The sequence below is a fragment of the Danio rerio genome, chromosome 16, assembly GCF_052040795.2.
Source record: "Danio rerio strain M-AB ecotype USA chromosome 16, GRCz13ab, whole genome shotgun sequence".
NCBI lineage: Eukaryota > Metazoa > Chordata > Actinopteri > Cypriniformes > Danionidae > Danio > Danio rerio.
Genome location: NC_141036.1, coordinates 17,428,859 through 17,453,741, shown reverse-complemented (window position 1 = coordinate 17,453,741; position 24,883 = coordinate 17,428,859). Strand labels below are relative to the sequence as shown.

At 44.5% G+C, this 24,883-nt stretch overlaps 2 protein-coding genes across 5 annotated transcripts in view; one reads left to right on the top strand and one right to left on the bottom strand.

The window, feature by feature from the left end:
* Positions 1-24,883, top strand: part of plekhg6 (pleckstrin homology and RhoGEF domain containing G6) — a 57,054-nt gene that overhangs the window by 15,449 nt on the left and 16,722 nt on the right. For all 4 annotated transcript variants that reach the window (XM_087286821.1, XM_087286820.1, XM_087286822.1 and 1 more), the window contains exons 9-13: positions 408-557; positions 13,516-13,650; positions 13,726-13,845; positions 13,929-14,058; positions 21,084-21,199. In XM_087286821.1, the coding sequence (XP_087142947.1) occupies positions 408-557; positions 13,516-13,650; positions 13,726-13,845; positions 13,929-14,058; positions 21,084-21,199 (651 nt within the window). The remainder of the gene's footprint in view (positions 1-407; positions 558-13,515; positions 13,651-13,725; positions 13,846-13,928; positions 14,059-21,083; positions 21,200-24,883) is intronic.
* Positions 2,723-23,031, bottom strand: LOC147840224 (uncharacterized). Its single transcript, XM_087286819.1, has 2 exons — positions 22,877-23,031; positions 2,723-7,534 (listed from the first exon to the last, which is right to left on the bottom strand). The coding sequence occupies exon 2, from the start codon at positions 7,123-7,125 to the stop codon at positions 2,929-2,931; it is 4,197 nt and encodes a 1,398-aa protein (XP_087142945.1). The 5' UTR covers positions 7,126-7,534; positions 22,877-23,031; the 3' UTR covers positions 2,723-2,928.

Here is a 24,883-nt window from a genome sequence, read left to right as displayed (position 1 = left end):
TCCACCCTGATTACAGTATAGAAAGTAATCAGGGTGGACATTTTTGTGTTGGTTTGACTGTAGAGGTAGATTATGGGGGTGGGCTGTTTTCTGAAGTCTACAAGTAACAATACAGTACATTATGCTTTACAATCATTTGAATGAATATGTCTTTTCATACTAGCACAGTGAAATGCAAACCAAAATATAAAATTAAAAACAAAATGATCTTGCAGGACTCTTTTAACATCAACATGAGGTTTTCTGCGATTAGAATAGATGCATCAGTGCAACAAGCTTAGATGCACAATTCAAACCACACGTGCTTATGAGATGCAGATAAGCATCATATTATTGCAAAAAATTGCATTAGGGTGCGTGCATGAACGTTTCTTTTTCTGATTATTTTAATGTAATTTGCTCTGTAGTGGGTGGAGAATCATCCACAGTGTGGGCGAATGAGACTGGGCGACATGCAGGCTAAACCACATCAGAGAATCACCAAGTACCCTCTTTTGCTCAAAGCTGTTCAGAAGACCACAGAAGACCTCCCTGCCAAAATCGCACTCGACAGAATGGTGAGAATGTCATACAATCATGATCAAGAAACACATGCCTTGCTTATTCGATAACTTCTGCCGTCTGCATTTGTTTGTTGCTTTGGATATTTAATTAATGAATATTAAACAATATTAATTGATTGAATATTAAATTTGTCTTTTTTTTTTGGCTACTTGCAGTTATAACCTAACTGCACCCATAGTAACACCCATACAAGATAACACCCATAATAACACCCATTGATTAAAGCGATTATGCATTCACAATGCTACACTCTCAGAAACAGAGCTGTCACTAGGTGGTACCTTTTTTAAAAGATATACATTTTCGCCTAAAAGGTCAATATTAATATCTTAAGGCTACATATAAATACCTAAGAAGTATAAAAGTGTTCCTCTTAAAATTTGTAGGTACTAATATATACTTTTGAGGTACAACTATGGACTCTTCAAGTACAAATGTGGACCTTTTGAAAAGATAGCACCTCAGTGACAGCTTACGTACCTTTATTTCTAAGAGTGTAGAAACCAGTTAATTTATATTATACATTTTCAATTCTTAATATTTAAGATGTATAAGATATATCTTGTTTTGATGTCCTTCAGGGGATCAAGCATTAAATAGGGGGGATCAAGCATTAATTAGAGGGGTCAATCCCTCCCAAAACCCCTCTGAATTGCACCCTGCTTACCACAGTCATCATTCTATCAGTTAGATATAAAGATATTAGGGGTGTAACAATATCAAAACCGAACCGAAATATCGTGATACACCAACCACGAGGCGTATCGCGAAACTCTCGTGACGTACGGCGGTACTCTCACGCCTCCTGCTGCCCCTTGCTGAGGTTGACATCACTTGTCTCTACCTAATTGAACCAATTTAAACACATCTTTATTTTATCACATTTGATTAAACTGTATTAGTAATAATGAGCTTTTGTTCTAAATATTATATTCTAAAGTTAGTATTTTTCAAGTGCGTCATGTCATGTGACTTGAGTGAGCGATCAATCGGTTACTACTGTATATGCAGGATGGCTGCTTCACATATATTGAGATTGCAGTTCCCTCAGACACAGTTAAGTCACCTGTGTAAGAGCATTTTGGTTTTCCAGTGGAGTACAGGAATAGAATTTGTGCTGTAGAAAAAGTGCATGCCTATCTGTCGTAACTTTCATGAAACTTACTCATAAGAATTATTATAGTAAATTCACAATGTAATGGGGGTAAGCAAAAGACTGATAACAGAACTGCCAACTAAAGTGATTTAATGTAAAAAAGTGAAACCAGATTAATGCCTATACAAAAAAGGAGAAACATTTACACCAATAATAATAATATAATAAACCTTACTCTGAGAAAAAAGTGAACTTGAGGAGATATAGCTCAGTATTGTCGGAAAAGAGCCGAGCCAAAAAATAACATACAAATCAATCTAAATATAAATGAATAAAACTTACTAAATTTCTCAAAGTGGGCAAAAGTAATGCAAAATAATTTGACCCGAAAGAAAGTTAAGCAAAAACAACGAAAATCAATTACGTCAGCAAAATACACCAAAAACAAGATCAAAGGAAAAAGCGCGCTCTCTCCCGCTCTTTACAATCCCACGCAGCTGCACCATCTCCGCCTCGCCTACGAAACACGGCCAGCTGCGGACTGCATTAAATGAGCGTTCGCTTGCACCGCGTGATGTAGGAATGATTCTCCTAGCAAGGCGCTGCAGTCATGAAAATAAGCGATCTTGTTTTTCCCTGGACGATGGCAGATTTTTCTCTGATGACTCCTCTAACTGAAACTTTGAATAGTAGGCTACTCTTGCACTTCCTTCATTATTGGGCATCTCATATCTTCCCATTCTGCAAAGGCCAATCTCGGCTTTTTCGCTGATCCACTGCCATATACCGCTACACACCCGCAACCGACCAGCAATTAGCTAATTATAATGTATTTTTTCATTACCCGACCCGTGTTTTATCCGCAGCGCCCTGAGATATAACCGCAGTTTACGCATTACTAACGGGAGGCAAAAATACAACCTTTACGGATACAACCGTAACATTAGTTTCAGACAAAACTGCAATGTATTTTACTGGTGAATATGTCATTTAAAAACACTTTAGAAACAGTATATGTATTGTAGCGAGGCAGAGGGAAAACACAAACACCGTAGATGAAGTTACAAACAATGCCCCGGAGGGTGCTTTTATTTACAAGTGATAAAGGGGTGAATGAGTGCTCTTCTTAGAGGTGCGTGCTCAGGTGCTCCGGGGAGAAGGTGAAGACTGGTGAGAGGGATGGTGTTGGATCGGTCACGAGCTGGATTCGGCTGTGGGAGAGACAGAGAGAGACAAGCGTTAGCGCAGGGAGTCATCTGAAATGAAGCTCACTTCCTCCTGCGTGGGGCTGGCTTATATCTCTCCCTGGCTGATGAGGTCCAGCTGTGAGTGATCCGAGGTTGATGGGAGATCCAGCTGGTGTGGATTTGTGCCCAGGGCGACGTGGTATTACATGGCTCGCTACATTCCCCCCCCCTTAGCGTCGTCCTGGTCCTCGGTGTCCTGCGAAGGAAGAGTAGTGTATTGAGAGGGGGGGTAGAATGTTTCGACAGACCTGCCCATCCTGACCAGAGCCGTGAGAGTCCGTCTGCGTTTCCGTGGGAGGCCCCGGCTCGATGTTGAACGTCGAAGTTGAAATCCTGGAGCGACAGGAACCACCTGGTGACCCGAGCGTTGTTGTTCTTCGCTGTAGCCATCCATTGTAGCGGGGCGTGGTCGGTCACCAGAGTGAATTTCCTGCCAAGGAGATAGTACCTTAGCTCCAGGATTGCCCACTTGATCGCCAGGGCCTCCTTCTCCACCGTTGCGTAGCGGGTCTCTGCGGGGGTCAGCTTCCGACTCACGTACATTATAGGATGTTCTTCATCGCCGTGGACCTGGGAGAGGACCGCGCCCAGGCCCGAGTCGGAAGCATCCGTCTGTAGAATGAAGGGGCAGCCGAAGTCAGGTGCGTGCAGTACCGGTGAGGACGTGAGGGACTTCTTTAGGGCTCGGAATGCGTCGTCGGCTTCCTTGGTCCATCTTATCCTCTCCGGCTGCCCCTTTCTGGTCAGGTCTGTCAAAGGGCTGGCTATGGATGAGAAGTTAGGTATGAAACATCTATAGTAGCCCGCTAACCCCAGAAATGCACGTACCTGGGTCTTTGTGGTGGGTTGTGGAGTTTCCTGTAGTGCCTTGACCTTGTTTTGCTGTGGCTGTATGAGACCTCGTCCAATGTGGAAGCCGAGGTATCTGGCTTCGGCTAGACCCAGGTGGCATTTCTTGGGATTAGCTGTGAGCCCAGCCCGTCGAAGATCTAAGAGCACCCTCCGTAACCGGGATAGGTGTTCTTCCCATGACTCAGAGTGGACGATGAGGTCGTCCAGGTAGGCTGCTGCATATGGCTGGTGGGGCCTCAGCAGGATGTCCATCATTCTTTGGAATGTGGCTGGGGCCCCGTGGAGCCCGAAGGGAAGAACCCGGTATTGCCAGTGCCCACCGGGTGTGGAGAAGGCGGTTTTCTCCTTGGCGTCTTCACTGAGTGGTAACTGCCAGTAGCCTTTGGTGAGGTCGATGGTGGAGATAAATCGGGCTCCACCCAGCCTATCCAGCAGCTCGTCCACCCGAGGCATGGGGTATCCGTCGAACTTGGAGATCTCGTTGAGTTTCCTGAAGTCGTTGCAGAAACGGAGGGTGCCATCGGGTTTGGGGACCATCACTATTGGGCTGGACCACGGGCTACGGGATGGTTCGATGATGCCTAACCTTCTCATCTTCTGGATTTCCTCGTCGATAGCCAGCCTGCGAGCCTCTGGAACTCGATAAGGCCTTTGCCGGACGATGGTGCCAGGAGGGGTGATAATGTTGTGTTGGATGATGGAGGTTCGGCCCGGTTTCTCCGAGAACACATCCTTGAACTGACCAACCAAGGCTTGCAGCTCCGCCTTCTGGTTTGGTGAGAGTTGCTCACCAATGTGGACAACGGGAAGAGTTTCTTCAGCGAAGGCAACGAGATGACCTGGAGCTGCAACCCACTTCTTCATGAGATTAATGTGGTAAAGTTGTTCTTCCCGTCTTCGTCCCGGCTGACGGACTCGATAATTTACCGGCCCTACCCTTTCTACCACGGTGTATGGTCCCTTCCAGGATGCGAGGAACTTCGACGTTGTGGTAGGTATGAGTATCATCACCTTGTCCCCTGGGTGGAACTCTCTGGGTTGGGCGGGCCGGTTATACAATCTCTGCTGGGCGCGCTGGGCTTCGGTCAGGTGTTGTTTGACGATGGGCATGATTTTGTCGATGCGTTCTCTCATGTCCCGTACGTGTTCGATCACCGACCGCTGGGGGGCTGGTTCCTGTTCCCAGGCTTGACGAGCCACATCCAATAGGCCTCGGGGTTGGCGGCCAAACAGCAGTTCGAAGGGGGTAAATCCTGTGGAGGCCTGGGGGACTTCCCTGATACCGAATAACACGTACGGGATCATGAGGTCCCAGTCGCGCCCGTCCTCTGCCACCACCCGTCGGAGCATCTGCTTCAGAGTCTTGTTAAAGCGCTCGACAAGGCCGTCCGTCTGTGGATGATATACAGAGGTTTTTAGCTGTTTTACCTTGAGTAGGTGACAGAGGTCTGCCATCAACCGGGACATGAAGGGGGTGCCCTGGTCGGTCAGTATCTCCGTTGGGATTCCCACTCGACTGCATAGCAGAAACAGCTCCTTCGCGATGGCCGATGATGTGGCTTTCCTCAGGGGAATCGCTTCAGGGTATCTGGTGGCATAATCGAGGATAACAAGGATGTGCTCATGTCCCCGGGCCGACTTCGGCAAAGGCCCTACCAAGTCCATACCAATTCGGGTGAAGGGCACATCGATGATGGGTAGTGGTATTAGAGGGCTGGGGGGTGGTCGTTGGGGAGACGTTCTCTGGCAGATGTCACATGCCTGGCAATACCTCTTTACTTCCCCGTCTAGCCCCGGCCAATGGAAACGGTCGCGGATCCTTTTCACCGTGTTGGCCGCTCCCAGATGTCCAGCCATCGGGTGGGTATGTGCCAGTTCTAAGACCGTCTCCCTCTTGATCCTCGGGACGACCAATAGTGTCTTCTTTTCCCCCCGCCTCTCTGCGACACAGTACAGCAGACCATTTTCCACAATAAAATGTGGGAGGGGGTGAGGGCTGGGAAGTCGCTCATTACCTTCGATGATCCGTACTTGTGGCCAGCAGTGTTTGAGCGTTTCATCTTCCCTTTGTGCTCTACCAAAATCGCCTCCTGCGGTTATCTGTTGAAACAGATCAAAGTATAGGTTAGCAGATATAGATGACTCACCCCCTCTGTCGCTCTCGGTGGTCATCAGCGCTGGTTTGCGGTCCCGATGAGCCCGTGGCTTGTTCTTCTTCTTTGAACGAGCCGATGGAGCGTGGTGGTGAGTTAGGAGTTCGTCGAACCCCGGCCAGTCTCTGCCCAGTAAGAGGGACACAGGAAGATCTGGAACAACCCCGACTTCGATTCGCCAGCTACCTGGTTTCGCCGCGATGGTCACTCTTCGGGCGGGTACGTGGCGGGTATCACCATGCACACACGTGATCGGAATTCGCCCTTTGCTTTCATGATGATATTTTAAAATTTTCGGGTGAACCAGAGTGATGGCGCTTCCTGTGTCTAAAGTGGCCGTTTGTGTTTTTCCCTCTAGCTGGTCTTTATGGGTGGGAGCTTCGGGAGGGATATTGCGGTGAACCGCGCACCCTGCTGTCCAGGCCGGGGTCGAGTGCGTCGTCGGCTCGGTGGGCATCGGCTCGTCCATCGGGCTAGGGACCGCTGGTCTGCCGCCTGGTCGCGCTGTGCCCTCCACCGGTCGCCAAGGTGCACTTACCCTCCGGGGTGGCAGAGCCGCTCTCTCCCCATTATCTCGGGCGATGTGAGCTTCAGCCAGCTCGATCGCCTCCACCAGGGTGGCCAGTGACTCAGGATTTCGCATGCTGGTGAGTGTTCGCAAACGTCGGGGTAACGCACGCATCATCTTCTCGATGATCACCTTCTCAGCGACCTGGACCGCCGAGGGATCTCCTCCCAATAACCATAGCCTTCCCAGGCGAGAAAGTTGAGCTGCTTGAGTTCTCACGGGTTGTTTCTCGTCGTAAGACCACTGGGAAAACTGTTGGGCTGCGCTGATTGTGGATAGCCCCATTCTGGCTAATATTTCCTTTTTTAACGCTTTGTAATCTTCATTTTTAGGTGTCTCTAGTGAAAAATATGCTCGTTGCGCTTCTCCTGTGAGAAACGGAGCCAACATTCTCGCCCAGTTTTCTTTTGGCCAGCCTTCTCTCTCGGCAATAACCTCAAAGGTATGTAAATAAGCGTCAATATCATCCAGGTCGCTGAGTTTAGTGAGATGATGATGCGCACTCACTTCGGGAGTCGGATGGTGTCTGGCCGCCTGGCGGAGCTGCTGTTCCAGTCGATCCTGTCTGGCTGTAAGCTGCTCAGAGATGGAATTCTGTTTACTGGAGATCTCCGCTAGGTGGAGCAGTACCTCTTCCAAAGACATGGCGACGGGATGTTGACAGCCGAGCAAGAGGAAGCGTGGGAGAGAGAGAGAGCGGATGCCTGTCTGTAACAAACACAGAGAAAAATTCAGCGGTTATTTTCTACTTAATGGTGAGTGTTTCTTCTGAATTTTTCCCTCTGCAATGCCCGCATTCTCCACCAGTTGTAGCGAGGCAGAGGGAAAACACAAACACCGTAGATGAAGTTACAAACAATGCCCCGGAGGGTGCTTTTATTTACAAGTGATAAAGGGGTGAATGAGTGCTCTTCTTAGAGGTGCGTGCTCAGGTGCTCCGGGGAGAAGGTGAAGACTGGTGAGAGGGATGGTGTTGGATCGGTCACGAGCTGGATTCGGCTGTGGGAGAGACAGAGAGAGACAAGCGTTAGCGCAGGGAGTCATCTGAAATGAAGCTCACTTCCTCCTGCGTGGGGCTGGCTTATATCTCTCCCTGGCTGATGAGGTCCAGCTGTGAGTGATCCGAGGTTGATGGGAGATCCAGCTGGTGTGGATTTGTGCCCAGGGCGACGTGGTATTACATGGCTCGCTACAGTATATTTTTTCATTAATTTAAACGGAAACCTATCCAAATGAAAACTTAATCAAAAGTTTTTAAAGTAGAATTTAATGAAATATTCCAAATGTCCTTAGAGAGTACAAGCCTGTTTATCTTTCACCCTACACTGCAGTTATTTATTTCATTTTAGTTTACCTAGTTAAAATGGCTGCACTAATGTTTTTTTCTGACTAGTCTATATTGGAGGTATTTATTTAATTTTTGTTGTTAACTCAGGTATCCTGACTCTACTAAAATGTGATGGCAAAATTAATAAAGAAAAGGTTTAGTTGTTCTTGTTATTAAGTGAATCGCTCTGGTTACTAAAGTAACCCTCATTCCCGAGAAGGGGAACGGAAATGCTATATGTGAATTTTAATCCACGAATGGGGATTTTGTTTCAGAAAGCCAATCATCTGAAAGAGTATATAACAGGCCAATGAAATCCCAAATGAGTTGGCAGCGTAAGCTTGCGCACGTGTGGCTTATAGCAATTAACTCCACATATAAGCACAGGGAAAGCAAGGAAATGCTATCCTTTTAAGTTTAAGAGACTGACACTTACAGCTAAGGAACAATCATTATGACGATGCTATATAGCATTTCCGTTCCCAAAAGGTTACTTTAATAACCAGATCGTTCCCCTTCGAATGGGGAACTTCAAGAGAACTTCAAAAGTGGATTTTAATCCACAAATGGGGAAATGTCTGGAAAACGCCATGATGACTGCACCTTACCTTCGCCTCCAATGAGAGGATAGCCAGGCAAAGCATGAGCGCTCCTGCATCAAAGAGAGGCGCGGTCCTTCAGCGTGATCCCTGGCTCTTACTTATCCCACTTCACAGAAGTTTTGAGGATTTAGATATATTTTTTTGGGAGTTGCAAGCATCTAGATAATTCTAGGAAAATACGACAGTACGTTGGGAAAGCGTGCAGTCCCGATAGGGAGGACACTGCGGAGGCTACCTACTACCCAATGGTGAGATATGATGGTAAAATACTGTATATAGATTAGCCCTAAGAAGGGGTAGTACGCATATAATAAGATGGTTAGCGGCGAGGGAAGACACGGGTCTGCCCGTGAGGGGGGAATGCACCGTTGCTGAATAAGCATTTGGGATCGCCTAGTGGGGATCATGCGTAGCAGGCACCTATACCCAAAATGCGGGCTGACCAGCAGGCAGACCTACAACGCAATGGGCCAGCAGGTGACTCCTCCGCTGAGTCAGTGCTGGAGGCCTCGGAGGAATCTGCAGGGCTCACCTAATGGGGAACTTTACTGACAGATGAAAAGGCGCACGTATGTCCGTGTTAGGGAGAATGGCGCAGCAAGCGTATTTCAACACCTTAACCGAGTTGTTTCCTCAATCACCAAGGGTTACCTTATACCCTTGAGGAAACTGGCTCCACTCGCAGATTGAAAAACCTTGCAAATGTATTAGGTGTCACCCAGCCTTTACAGATGTCTTTTAGAGAGGCGCCGCGTGCACGCGCCTAAGAGGATGCAATGCTCTGAGTGGCGCACTCTTGGGGGACACGGCTCGCCCTGGCTCTGGTAAGCGAGGGAGATGGCATCCACTAACCAGTGGGCATTCTAACCTCTGTTTCGATATGGCACTTCCCTGCTGCCGACCGCATAACAGACGAAGAGCTCCTTAGATGATCTAAAGCTCTGAGTGCGGTCCAGATAAATACGCAAAGCGCGAATTGGACAAAGTAAAAAAAGGGCTGGGTCTGCCTCCTCTAGGGGCAGCGCTTGCAGGCTCACTACCTGGTCTTTAAATGGTGTGGTAGGAACCTTGGGCACATATCCCGGGCGGGGTCTCAGGACAACGTGAGAGTAAGCCGGCCCAAATTACAGGCACGAGTCACTGACCGAAAAATGCCTCCAGGTCCCCGACCCTCTAAATCAATATCAACGCGACCAGCAGAGCTGTCTTCAGGGACAGAAATCTGAAAGATACTGAGTCGAGGTTCGAAGGGATCTGACGCAGCTTGTGAGAATGAGGGCAAGATCCCAAGAGGGCATGAGAGGGGGGCGGGGTGGATTAATTCGCCTAGCGCCTCTGAGGAACCAGATGAGGAGGTTAAGCCTTCCCACGATGCTGCCAATCACCGCGTCATGAGAGCGAGATGGCAGCCACGTAACCTTGAGTGTGGAGGGCCTGCTCTCCAGCTTCTCTTGGAGTAAAGAAAGCACAACGCTGGCAATTTTCTGGGGTCTTCTCTGCGAGAGATGCACCATTCAGTAAATAGACTCCACTTCAGGGCATAGGCACACTCAAGGAGGGGGCTCTTGCCCGAGTGACGGTATTAACCACCGCAATCGGTAGGTTACCTAAGTCATTCTCGCGTCTAAGGACCACACGTGAAGGTTCCAAAGATTGGGGCGAGGGTGCCAGAGGGTGCCCTGTCCCTGAGAGAGTACGTCCGCTCTCAAAGGGATCTGCCAGGGGTGGGCTGTCGCGAGGAGGGAGAGCTCTGACATCCAGGTCCGGTTGGGCCAGAGGGGTGCAACCAACAAAACCTGTTCCTCGTCCTCCCTGATCTTGCACAGTAACTGCGCGAGCAGGCTCACTGGGGGAAATGCATATTTGCGCATGCTCCGAGGCCAGCTGTGTGCCAGTGCATCCGTGACGAGAGAGCCCTCGGTCAGAGAAAAGAACAACTGGCAATGAGCGTTCTGGGGGGAAGCAAACAGATCGATCAGCTGAACAGACTCGGGGTGGAGTCTCCATTCTCCGGGACGTAAAGGCTCCCGTGAGAGCGCATCGGCTGCATGGTTGAGCTTGCCTGGAATGTGAATGGCGCACAGCGGTTTCAGCCGCAGATGACTCCAGAGGAGCAGATGGCGGGTAAGCTGAGATATGCGGCGAGACTGAATACCCCCCCCATGCAGTTGATATACGCCACCGCCGCCATGCTGTCCGTCCTGACCAGCACCGGAAAAAAACGGTGGAGAGCGAGGAACACTGCCAACTGCTCCAGGCGATTGATATGCCAAAGCAACTGGGTTCCTTTCCACAGGCCCGCAGCTGCATGCCCGCAGCACACAGCCCTCCAGCCCGTGCTGGAAGTATCTGTTGAATAAACAACACGACTGGACGCCTGTCCTAGAGGCACTCCGGCCTGTAGGAACGAGGGGTCATTCCAAGGGCTGAGGGCGCGGCGATACAGCGCAGTAACAGTGACTCGGTGTGTGCCCGCATGCCATGCGCGTCTGGGGATTTGATCGTGAAGCCAGTGCTGAAGTGGTCTCATATGGAGTAATACGAGCGGCATGACAGCGGCTGCGGATGCCATATGCCCCAGGAGCCTCTGAAAAAATTTCAGTGGGATCACTATTTTGCTGTCGAGCTCTCTCAGAGAGGCGCACTGTCATGGTGACAGAGTCCAGCTCCAGCCCGAGAAAAGAAATCCTCTGCACGGGGGCGAGTTTGCTGTTTTCTCGGTTGACCTGAAGCCACAACAGGTAGAGGTGCCAGAGCACCTTGTCTCTGTGCATAATCAATTGCTCCTGAGAGTGGGCTAAAATCAGCCAGTCGTCGAGATAATTGAGTATGCGGATGCCCGCGAGCCGAAGGGGCGCTAAGGCACCCTCTGTAAGCTTGGTGAAGACCCGCGGAGACAGAGAGAGCCCGAAGGGGAGGACTTTGTATTACCAAGCTCGACCTTCAAACGCAAACCGCAGAAACTGACAGTGGCGAGGAAGAATGGAGACATGGAAATACGCATCCTTCAGATCTATTGCTGCAAACCAATCCCGAGGATGAACACACCGGAGGATGTGCCTCTGCAGCTTGTGCAGACAGCGGTTCAAAACGCGCAGATCTAGGATTGGCCGTGACCCACCGCTCTTTTTGGGCACGATGAAGTACGGGCTGTAAAACTCGCTCTCCATCTCGGCGGGAGGGACCAGAAGACAGGGGCGGACAGGGGTTGACCCTGGTGAAATACACACCCGTAAACTTGGGGGGGGCCGTTTCGCGAGCTGAATCGCATAGCCAAGTCTGATAGTGCATATGAGCCACCGCGAAGGGCTGGCCCACGCTAACCAGGCAGGCAGAGCTCTCGCTAATGGACTCTTCGCTACAATTGCTGACGTACCAGCAGTGGGGCAGCGCGGAGTGGGTGTGCTGATCCGGGAAGCGTGAGGGTCCCCCGGAAGAGCTGGAGGCAAGAGATTTGCTCTCACTCCACAACCAAACTCCGGAGAGGGGGCTCGAGGGGTGGGAGAAAGAAGACCATCCTCCCAGCGCTTGTAAGCCCCTGGCGAAGTGCACCGAACCCGCAAGCTGGGAAGCAGAGCGTCCCAGACTGGCAGGGTTCGTGCTGTCACATCCGGGGAAGTGGAAAAGGGCTTCATTGATGTTTTCGTGGCACTGAAAAGTGCCGTTAGAAATAGTGCCCAGCCCTCCAGCGGGGAAACAGCAAATTCCCTCTTCTCCGGATGGACCCCGCCAAGAAGAGGCGCCACGCGGACAAAGATTGATCGCAATGGCGCGCTCGACTGGAGTAATCACTTCATACCCCCTGGCCACTCCACCATCAAGAGTGGTGGGAACGGAGGAACACGCAGCACAGGCAGAGAAAGGTGCCCTCCAAGACATTGTGAGCCTACTGTGCACCTCCGGGAAGAAGGGGACGAGAGGCTTCAAAGGCTTAGCCCTCTGGTCCTCCACGTAGCACCCATCTAGTTGGTCCAGCCGTGGAGCTGGGGGATAAACCATCTCCAACCCACGGCCGAAGCAGCCAGGGAAAGCACAGCTAACATGTTAGTTTCAGGATCCGTCTTGACAGCACTCACCTGCCCAGAGGGGGCAAGCGGCTCTGGATTATCATTGGACAATGAAAGCCCACCATCCGATGCCGCGGTGGACATCTGGTTCCCGGTGTCATCGAGCGCAAGGGCTACCATCTGGTTAGATGGATCGCTTCCTCCGCTCGAAGCTTGGATGGGGCGCTTGGAGGAGCGAGAGGTCCGCGGGCCCAGAGGTGACGGATTATCTCTCGCTGGAACCCTCAGATCTGCCCGAGTGCCTGCTGCAGTGCAGGGGACAGCTGGGGTGGTTCGCCCCTTCACAAGGGCTAGCCGCGATCTTAATTGCGCAGACATGGCATCGCAATGACAACATGAACTGCCCGCGAGCACCACATTAACATGCTGGACCCCTAGACATGCAACGCAGTGATCGTGCCCATCATCCAGAGACAGGAAACCACGGCATCCAGAAACGCACAGTCGGAGCGCCATCCTGAAAAGGACGTGCTGCATGACTGTGTTGCTCTTTTAGGAAATTTATCACTATATGCACCGTTCTGGAGGACCGGACCCAAAGAATGCCAGGCAAGGGAGAATCCCAGCTCGACCGTCTGCCGCCGCGTGTACCCACTCTGGACCGGGAGACCACTCTCGTTCGCTCAAATCGCTGGATCACAGCAGGAGGGACCCTCATCGACTCTCTCAAAAGGCTGTAATAGTCTCTGAAGCGAAAAGGATAGCGTTTCCTTGCTTTCCCTGTGCTTAAATGTGGAGTTAATTGCAATAAGCCACATGTGCGCAAGCTTACGCTGCCAACTCATTTGGCATTTCATTGGCCCGTTATATACTCTTTCAGACGATTGGCTTTCTGAAATGAAATTCCCATTCGTGGATTAAAATCCACTTATAGCATTGAAGTTCCCCATCCGAAAGGGAACTACTGTTCCTTAGCATTGCTGTTAAGATGAACCATGGCCCCAAACTGTGAACCGAAGTGAACCGTGCCTTTGGTGTATCGTTACAGCCCTAAAAGATATGCACTGTTTTTCACTCACTATCTCTCTTTTTCTTGTAGTTGAACAGTGTCAATAATTTTGTGCAGTCTATCAATGACTATTTGCAACTGAAAGCAGATGAGCTGGCCCTTTCTGCCATTGCTCAAAGGATAGAGGGATACAAGATAGAGGGTCTAAGTGAAGAAGTAGACAAGGTAAGAAAAAGATCTTCATTCACCATTAACTCTACCTAGAGTATTAAATTAATCTAATGCAAAGTTTACCAACAGCATGTTCGCGAGATCTGCCGTTTTGATTTGACGAGCCCCATGAGTGGGGTGGGGCCAAATGTAATACGCAAGCAAATACTGGAAGAAACTCTGAAGGTTAAAAGAAGAAAGGATACAAAGGCAAGTGACAAACTGACTATGATTCACTAATGATTATTATTTATTGGCCTCAAAATTGTATCATTCGTTTCTGGTTATGTTAGGAGTTTGTGGTCCTGCTCTTTACTGATGTGCTGTTAATAACTAAAGCACAGAAGAAATCAGACAAGCTGAAGGTACTGCGCCCCCCAATGCTTGTGGAGAGAATACACTGCATTGAGGTCAAAGATGGCTGTAAGTGTGTCTTCTAATATAATCTGCTCGTTATTGATCTTGCCTGCCCAAAATAAAAAAATATATATATTTATTATATTAAATTATTGATTCATTCTTTTTCTTGTCGGGTTAGTCCCTTTATTAATCCGGGGTCGCCACAGCGGAATGATCCGCCAACTTATCCAGCACATTTTTACACAGCGGATGCCCTTCCAGCCGCAACTCATCTCTGGGAAACATTCACACACACATTCACACACACACTCATACACTGGACAATTTAGCCTACCCAATTCACCTGTACCACATGTCTTTGGACTGTGGGGAAAACCGGAGCACCCGGAGGAAACCCATGCAAACGCAAGGAGAACATGCAAACGCCAACTGAGCCGAAGATTGAACCAGCGACCCAGCGACCTTCTTGCTGTAAGGCGACAGCACTACCTACTGCGCCACTGCATCACCCTTATATTATATTATATTATATTATATTATATTATATTATATTATATTATATTATATTATATTATAATTTATTATATTAACTAGTCTCACATCAGTATGAAAGGTGAGATAATCTAAGTTGTGTATTACATGCGTTTAGAAGCTTACAAAAAAAAAGAGATTCTTCTAAGAACCTTTTTGATAACAGTTCTTAAACTTTTAACTGCCTACTCTACCAAATAGTTGACCATATGTTGACTGTTTTCAATAATGACTGTTAAAGTCATTTGAAGAATGACTGTTTTAAATAATGGTTTACACACATTGATTTACAAAAAAAAAAAATCAAATAAACATAACCCTGTTGCACTACTACAAAAAAAAAAAAAACGGGGGAACAAGCATGTTATGATATACTGTATAATGGACCAGAATGTAAAAAATATATATATATGGAAAATGTACAGGTAGTTTTCAATCTGTTTTGCAAATAGTTAACAAATATTAATTATTATTATTAATGATAATATTGAATATAATTAAATCCTAAAATACAACAAAATGAAGTGAAAATCAGGAATTTAAAAAGTGACATTGTACATTATAACTTCTAGAAAAGCTAATATTTTGGTTTATATTTTCACACAAATTAACAATATATGCTGATACACGTCATTCATTATTTTATTTTCCTTCTACTTAGTCTCTTTATTTATCAGGGGTTTCCACAGCAGAATGAACCACCTAACTTATCCATCATATGTTTTATGCAGCAATTGCCCTTCCAATCGCATCCCAGTACTGGGAAACACCCAAACACTCTCATTCACAAACATACACTATGGCGAATTTAGCTTATTCAATTCACCTGTAGCGCATGTCTTTGAACTATGGGGAAATCAGAGCACTCTGAGAAAAACTACACAAGCTGGTGAGGGATAGAGAATCAGGACTTCATGATACAGAGGGGATTGTCAGGAAACGAGAAATTCAGACTGGTCAGGAAAGGAGAAATTCAGGCCAAGCAGTCAGTAACTAGCTAGCACAACCTCAGGCTTGGAACAGGTAAATAGATGAAACATCAAGTCAGGTGGATCCACAACCAACGGAGACTCAGGAGGCAAGTGACACAAGAAACACAACAGGACTAGACAGCTAGGGCCTGTTTCAGAAAAGAGGTTAAGTGTAAACTCAGAGTATTTTAGCCCTGAAATTAGAGAAACTCTAGCTTTTCCGTTTCAAAATGGAAGGTTTGTTAAACTCGAGAAAGCAGGGTAAGTCAATCCTGTTTCTGAAAGAAAGGTAACTTTAACTCAGAGTCAGTTACCGTGGCAACTTACTCTGTGAATCTAACCTGGTCCGGAGCAGGTTTTATTTTCTAAACTCTGAGTTCCTGTCGGTCTCCTCGCCTTTTTTAAAGATAAAGCGGTATTTCGCTCCCTAGCCTTACGTCTCCGCACACCTATTTTAGAGCTCATTTTGGAGATGTGCATAAAAACGATTGATGGAAACGTCATGATTCACATAACTTTTGAAAATACTCATAATAAAACATGTGCATAACTGAGTAGGTTAAACTTTTATTTGATAAGAAAAGATGCGCATGAACTACGAAGGACACACTTAACAAATTACAGTATGTGCATTAAAAAAAGGTTTGTTAGAGATGATGATGAAAATGTGTGTGAATGGACAAACCAGCAGACTGAGCACACTATAGAACATCTTAACTGTTGTTTTGGTCATTCTAAAATGCCTTACCTGTTTCAGTATTATTACATATTATTAATTACCTCTGAGTGTCTGGAGCGTGTCAAGATCTCCGCGTCTCATGGCTTAAAACGCCCCCATGTGATCATTGTGTGTCAGCATTGTCTTCTGAGGCGCAAGTACATTTATTAAATAAAAAAATAATTGGTGCAGCTTCTTCTACCGCCGTAAATTCTGTTTTTACTGTTGATATTTGGCGCAAGTTAATCAGAAAGTGACGATTGTGTTCTCTTTGACTTGTTGGATGGAAACGCTGCTTTATTCGCATCTTTTAGGCGTTATTCCAGTTTTGCACAAATTTATGTAATATATTTGGATGGAAACAGATATTGCCTACATTTTTGTCACACACAGAACAAAGTCACGTACGAGAATGGCTTGTCCTTTTTTCATAAATAATTAGCTTAAACTTTGACATATACTGTTACTAGATTAATAGGATTATTATTCTTTCTAAAAAGTATTTTTAGCACTGCTTACCTTCTAAATGTTATATCAACCTCTATCACTTGATCAATAAAAAGGCAGACACACAAGTGCACTGCTAAATCTATTAAAACTGCTAAACATGTATAAAAGTTTAAAACATTTTATGAACGTCACACATTACATTACTTATTTTATTATATTTAAATATTTAAATACTTTAAATTAAAAATTACGCATTAACTTGAGCAGCTGTTTTCTCACGCTAACTGTAATTATTCAGTTAATAATTCAGTTACAGTACGAAGGTCAGTAAATTTAAGCAAATTCTTTATTAAAAATGGAAAAGCCATTTTCATAACTTTGTTTTTTGTGTGGCTAAAATGTAGACATTAGCTATGTTTCCATCCAAAAATGCAAATTAACTTTATGCGCAATAAAAGACATGCAAACAAAAGAGCTTTTTCATCCAACGAGTCACTTCCTGATTAACTGGCACCAAATATCAACATTAAAAACAGAATTTACTGCGTAGAAGAAGCTGCGTGAATCTTTTCTTTATTTATAAATTACTTGCACCTCAGGAGGCAATCTTGACACACAATGAACGTGTGTTAGCGTTTTAGAATGACCAAAACAACATTTCAGATGTTTTACAATGTGCTCATCCTGCTGATTTATCCATTCACACACATTTTTGTCATCACATGATCTCTTATAACAAAATCACATGACCTTTTTTAATGCACATACTGGAATTTGTTCAGTAAAAGTTTCTATCAAAGTTTATGCAATTTTTTTTCTAATCAAATAAAAAGAGTTAAAGTTACCTCTCTTTCAGAAAAAGGCTTGACTTACCCGGCTTTCTCGAGTTTGACAAACCTGCCATTTTGAAATGGAAAACCCAGAGTTTCTCTCATTTCAGGGTTAACATACTCTGAGTTTTCACTTAACCTCCTTTTTGAAACCAGGCCCAGGACATACACACATACACCTAACAATTTTCCCAGCACTGGGTTGCGATTGGAAGGGCATCAGCAGTGTAAAACATATGCTGGAATAATTGGCGATTCATTCCGCTGTGACGACCTCTTATAAATAAGGGATTAAGCCGAAAGAAAATTAATGAATGAACTAACAGTCTTAAATAATATAAATAAATAATATAAAAAAGTCATGTTTACAAGTGGGAAAGTCTGAACTCTAGATTATTAATTAGTTGTAATTATATGATGTATTAGCGTAAAACATGGTAGTAAATTATATTTTATTAACATCATGATATTTAGCATTGTTTAATTATATTATAATTTTACAATTTTACAAATGTAACGTATTACTTATATTCAGGAACTTTTGAAAGTGATGCATTACAATATTGAGTTACTCCCCAAAACAGTTACTAGTTACAGTACGTTACTTAGTTACTTTTTATAGTAAGTAATGCGTTACGTTACTTTTGCATTACTTTTTATTGTCTAATCTGTTTCAAAACTTGTTTTCTTCTTTCTGTTTTTAATAGCAGAGCTCTGCAATTTACAACACAATGTATAACCTACACCTTTATTTAAAAAAAAACAGATCAAAAAAGTAGATTTTAGGATAATGTGATCAGGGGCCTGTTTCAGAAAGGAGGTTAAGTAAAAAAAAGTATTTTAACCCTGGAATGAGAGGAACTCTGGGTTTTCCGTCTCAAAATGGCAGGTTTGTTAAACTAGAGAAAGCAGGGTAAGTCAAGCCTGTTTCAGAAAGAGAGGTAACTTTAACTCAGAGTCAGTTACTGTGGTAACCTACTCTGTGAACTTAACCTAGTCAGGAGCAGGTTTTATTCTCTAAACTCTGAGTTTCTGTCAGTCTCCTCCCCTTTTTTTAAAGATGAAGCGGTATTTCTCACCTTAGCCTTACATTTTCACTCATCCATTTTAATGCTCAATTTGGAGATGCGCATAAAAACTATTGATGGAAATGTCATGATGCACATAACTTTTGAAAATCCGCATAAAAAACTTGTGTATAACTGAGTAGCATAAACTTTTATTCAATAGAAAATATGCGCCTAAACTACGATGGAAGCGCTGCTTCATTCGCACATCTCTTATGCGTTATTCAGTTTTGCACATAAATTTAATATATTTGGATGGAAACTTAGCTATTGAATACATTTGAGTCACATGAAGAACAAAGTCATGTAAGAAAATGGCTTATCCCTTTTAAATAAATAATTAGCCTAAATTCACTGACCTTCAACATGTACTGTAACTAGATTAATGGGATTATTATTTTTTCTAAAAACTATTGTTTAGTTCTGCTTGCATTATTAATGTCATATCATCCTCTATCACTTGATCGATAAAAAAGGCAGACACCCAAGTGCACTTTTAAATCTATTAAAACTGATAACGTGTATAAAAGTGGGAATGTGTGTATTTTTTTTTTATAAATGTTACAAATAAAATTACTTATTTTATTATACCAAAATATTTCAATACTTTAGATGTAAAATTACACATTAACCTGAGCAGCTGTTTTCCCACGCTAACTGTCTGTTTCACTGATGCAGAGGTGTTGCTTTTTTAAATATATGGTCATATTTGCTAAAACCTTGCATGAGCACATCAAGTTCAGCTGGAGAAAGAAATGGTGATCTCTTTTTTTAGATGTTGCCTTAGTCACTCGTAATATCCGCGCTCCATTGATAATGCCTTTTTTTAGTGGCGGTAGTGCGCTTAACTCTGAGTTGGTCTACTCAAAGTTGATTGATCTAACTCAGATCAACTGTTCTGAAACCGAAATCTGAGAGTTTTTAATATCTCGATAAATTAACTCAGAGTTTAAGTTCAAACTCTGTGTTGGTTGAACCGCTTTACTGACATAGGCCCCAGAGAACTTCCTGACTCCAGAGCTATACATGCCATGTATGCAGATTATTGAAAGCTTAAAGCAATGTGTTTGCTACTTTTTTACTATTTGTCTTAAGTTAAATTACAGTCCATTAAGTCAATCTCTTTTTCCTTTTCTTTGATGTGTTCAAAATAATAAACACATTCTCTCATTGACTGCTTGATTCATTGTGACTACTTGAATTTTATCTTAGCAATATATATTTAAAAAAGTTATTTTATATAGTCATTCTAAGGCCATATATACTTGCAAAACAAAATAAAGTTTTGCAAACAAAAAATAAAGTATTGAGCAAAATAATTAAATAAAAGCAAATCTCCAAAAATCGCAAAGCGAAAATGTATTTTTGAGAAATAAAAATGTATTTTGCTAACAAAAATAAAGAACTGCAAAGGAAAAATATAAGTTTTTAGAAATAAAAATGAAAAAATTTGAAGAACTACACATAAAAACCAAGCAGTGGCAAAATAAATTAAAATATTCAATATGCATTCAAATTATTATTTTTTGTTTTATAGCATTGCCTGTACAAAACCCATCCAGTCAAGTGCAATGCTCATTTTGATTTGTTTTATTTGGTCAATCACAAGTTTGCGATGTTGTTTTCACTTTGCACTTCACGTTTCTGCATGTTTCACTTTGTGTCCCTGACTTGACAAGGGGGCGGAGTCAAAAGAACTTGGCCGTTTATGAGAGATCATGACCTATTGGCCTGTAAGACCACTTCAGTGATACTGTGTCTCCAGGTGATGATGTCGCTTAAATAGACGCAGGTCTGGGCCTGCCTTAAACACCCAAGTTCCCTGCAAGTATATATGGCCCTAGATTAACTCCATACTAATTAATTAAATTAAAAGTAACTCGCATTACAGTTTCAAAAAATAAACTCAAATACTATTACTTTTTCAGTAATGCGTTACTTTACTCGTTACTTAGAAACGTTTATTACATAACTCGCATTACTTGTAATGCGTTACCCCAACACTGTTTATATTACTCTGTTGCTTCATGCAAGACAAACGCACAATAAAATTCACTATAATCATATATGTGAAGCTGCTTTAACACAATCTACATTGTAAAAGCTCTATAGAAATAGAGATGAATCTAATTAAATTTGTACATTACACGCAGACCACTCTATTTTTCCACATGAAAAAGGCCTCAAGTTCTGTGTTATATACTTTAGCAAAAGCTCTTAGAATGTCAGGGAACACACAATGGGCATTTACTTGATAATCTGGTTTCTAATTATTGAGCTGTTTGAATAAGACACTTACTCCACCTAAGGAGTGTCAAAAGACCTGCTCATGCAAGTTCACTGTCATTAAAAAATGTATTATGATTGTGCAATTGTTCATTTAAACATGCAAATTATCTGAACAGGTAATATGCAGGTACATATTAGCTCTAGAACAAGAACATAATTCATGAAATGCTCAATATAAGGCACTTCATTGATTCTTACAGTTTTTTGTTTACTGTTTGGCTCTGTCTGGTAGATTCATTTATGCTGGTGGAGGTCGGTGATCTAGGCTGCCCTCTAAGTGTGCATATCATGTCCACACCCAGTCCAGACAGCTGTGCGTCATGGGTGTCTGCTCTGCGTGAGACTCAGGTACTGCATTCCTCTTGCAGAAAACACACTCAATATGAAACACCAGTATGAGACAGTTTGTACAAGCCCAGCCCTGTGCTCTCTGGTGTTTTTGCATGAGTTGCACAAAATAGGGAATTTTTAACAATATATACATCTTTTCTTCGGATCAAGTTTAGAAAATGATGATTGCTAAACTTAGGAAGTTAGATAGACCACATATGCTGTAATATTAATAATAATAATAATAATAATAATAATCAACCATGGTTGCCAGTTAAAGGGATAGATACCCCAAAAAATGTACTCACTCTCAAGTGGTTTTAGGTCATTACACTAAAGAATCGTTACACTAAAAAAGATATTTTGAAGATTGTTGGAAACAGGTAACCATTGGTATCCATAGTAGGAAAAACAGTTATAGAGAAGTCAATGTTTAACAGTTTTAACATTTTTCAAAACATGTTCTTTTGTGTTAAGCATAAAAAAAGAAACTCAAACAGGTTTGTGACAAATATGACGGATTTTATTTTTTATTTTTGGGGGAACTATGCTAAACCTTTTTAAGGCCTTTAACTGCAACCGTAAAAACACATTTTTTAATAAAATCATAGTTTTCCTTTCAAATTCAGCCTTTTTTTTATTCTTGAGCTGTAGAGCCACCTATGCTTTGATATCCTTAAGTTCACTTTTTTTTCAGAATAATATGCATATGTGCTCACCTTTGTTATATGTTTTTGTTTTAAGAATGTGAGACATATTTTGGTATATCTGATCACTGCCATTCTTTAAATGCCGCTGTTATAGCAGTACAAATGCAAATGTTTTTATTTTTATTTGAAATTACCGATCAAGGGAGGCAGTTTAGATATTGTACAAATCTGGTTTTGGATGAAGTCAAGTGTAACGTCTAGAACTATTTAATATCAACTATTTCTATAGCAATTTGACTGACAGCAGCGATTGTTAAACATAAAACTTAAAAGCTCCACCTTGTGGTAAATTTATTTCATATTTCTCACAGATACTATAAGTTAAACAGACTCACATAGTTTCATTTTAACTGGCTTGTTATAACTGAGTTGTATTCAAACACAAGTCCTATTCTTATAGTGAAGACTACATAGCCCCATATAGTGAAGCATATGTCTCCAAAACCTGGCAGGTAGGCAAATCTAAACTAGTTTTTATTAAAACAAAAATAAATATGCATATAATACATAATACTGCTAATATTAATAACATTATACACATGTAAATTGTCATGAATACACCAAAAAAAAGCCACTCGAGATGAAGAAGGCATGGAGGCAATGGTTTTTATTTGTTTGTAGAAAATAATCATTTTTGTAACATTTCAATAAAGAAATGTGTAAGCATTTGGACTGTACAAAAATTAAATAAAACAAAAGAATGAATAAATTAATTAATTAAACTTCTGCAATCAAGCGCAACTCTAGAGGGAGAAAGAGATAGACTTGTGCATGCTACACACTATGCAACAAAACATCAGCAGCTCCAGATGCATAAACAAAATACAAATCTGTTTGTAATATAAATAAATATATATATATATATATATATATATATATATATATATTGTAGCGAGGCAGAGGGAAAACACAAACACCGTAGATAATGTTACAAACAATGCCCCGGAGGGTGCCTTTATTTACAAGTGATATTGGGGTGAAAGAGTGCTCTTCTTAAAGGTGCGTGCTCAAGTGCTCCGGGGAGATGGTGAAGGCTGGTGAGAAGTAGAGTGTTGGACCGGTCACGAGCTGGACTCGGCTGTGGGAGAGACAGAGAGAGACAAGCGTTAGCGCAGGGAGTCATGTCAAATGAAGCTCACTTCCTTCTGTGTGGGGCTGGCTTATATCTCTCCCTGGCTGATGAGGTCCAGCTGTGAGCGATCCGAGGTTGATGAGAGATCCAGCTGGTGTGGATTTGTGCCCAGGGCGACGTGGTATTACATGGCTCGCTACATTCCCCCCCCCCTTAGCGTCGTCCTGGTCCTGGGTGTCCTGCGAAGGAAGAGCAGTGTATTGAGAGGGGGGGTAGAATGTTTCGACAGACCTGCCCATCCTGACCAGAGCCGTGAGAGTCCGTCTGCGTTTCCGTGGGAGGCCCCGGCTCGATGTTGTACGTCGAAGTTGAAATCCTGGAGCGACAGGAACCACCTGGTGACCCGAGCGTTGTTGTTCTTCGCTGTCGCCATCCATTGTAGCGGGGCGTGGTCGGTCACCAGAGTGAATTTCCTGCCAAGGAGATAGTACCTTAGCTCCAGGATTGCCCACTTGATCGCCAGGGCCTCCTTCTCCACCGTTGCGTAGCGGGTCTCTGCGGGGGTCAGCTTCCGACTCACGTACATTATGGGATGTTCTTCATCGCCGTGGACCTGGGAGAGGACCGCGCCCAGGCCCGAGTCGGAAGCATCCGTCTGTAGAATGAAGGGGCAGCCGAAGTCAGGTGCGTGCAGTACCGGTGAGGACGTGAGGGACTTCTTTAGGGCTCGGAACGCATCGTCGGCTTCCTTGGTCCATCTTATCCTCTCCGGCTGCCCCTTTCTGGTCAGGTCTGTCAAAGGGCTGGCTATGGATGAGAAGTTAGGTATGAAACATCTATAGTAGCCCGCTAACCCCAGAAATGCACGTACCTGGGTCTTTGTGGTGGGTTGTGGAGTTTCCTGTAGTGCCTTGACCTTGTTTTGCTGTGGCTGTATGAGACCTCGTCCAATGTGGAACCCGAGGTATCTGGCTTCGGCTAGACCCAGGTGGCATTTCTTGGGATTAGCTGTGAGCCCAGCCCGTCGAAGATCTAAGAGCACCCTCCGTAACCGGGATAGGTGTTCTTCCCATGACTCTGAGTGGACGATGAGGTCGTCCAGGTAGGCTGCTGCATATGGCTGGTGGGGCCTCAGCAGGATGTCCATCATTCTTTGGAATGTGGCTGGGGCCCCGTGGAGCCCGAAGGGAAGAACCCGGTATTGCCAGTGCCCACCGGGTGTGGAGAAGGCGGTTTTCTCCTTGGCGTCTTCACTGAGTGGTAACTGCCAGTAGCCTTTGGTGAGGTCGATGGTGGAGATAAATCGGGCTCCACCCAGCCTATCCAGCAGCTCGTCCACCCGAGGCATGGGGTATCCGTCGAACTTGGAGATCTCATTGAGTTTCCTGAAGTCGTTGCAGAAACGGAGGGTGCCATCGGGTTTGGGGACCATCACTATTGGGCTGGACCACGGGCTACGGGATGGTTCGATGATGCCTAACCTTCTCATCTTCTGGATCTCCTCGTCGATAGCCAGCCTGCGAGCCTCTGGAACTCGATAAGGCCTTTGCCGGACGATGGTGCCAGGAGGAGTGATAATGTTGTGTTGGATGATGGAGGTTCGGCCCGGTTTCTCCGAGAACACATCCTTGAACTGACCAACCAAGGCTTGCAGCTCCGCCTTCTGGTTTGGTGAGAGTTGCTCACCAATGTGGACAACGGGAAGAGTTTCTTCAGCGAAGGCAACGAGATGACCTGGAGCTGCAACCCACTTCTTCATGAGATTAATGTGGTAAAGTTGTTCTTCCCGTCTTCGTCCCGGCTGACGGACTCGATAATTTACCGGCCCTACCCTTTCTACCACGGTGTATGGTCCCTTCCAGGATGCGAGGAACTTCGACGTTGTGGTAGGTATGAGTATCATCACCTTGTCCCCTGGGT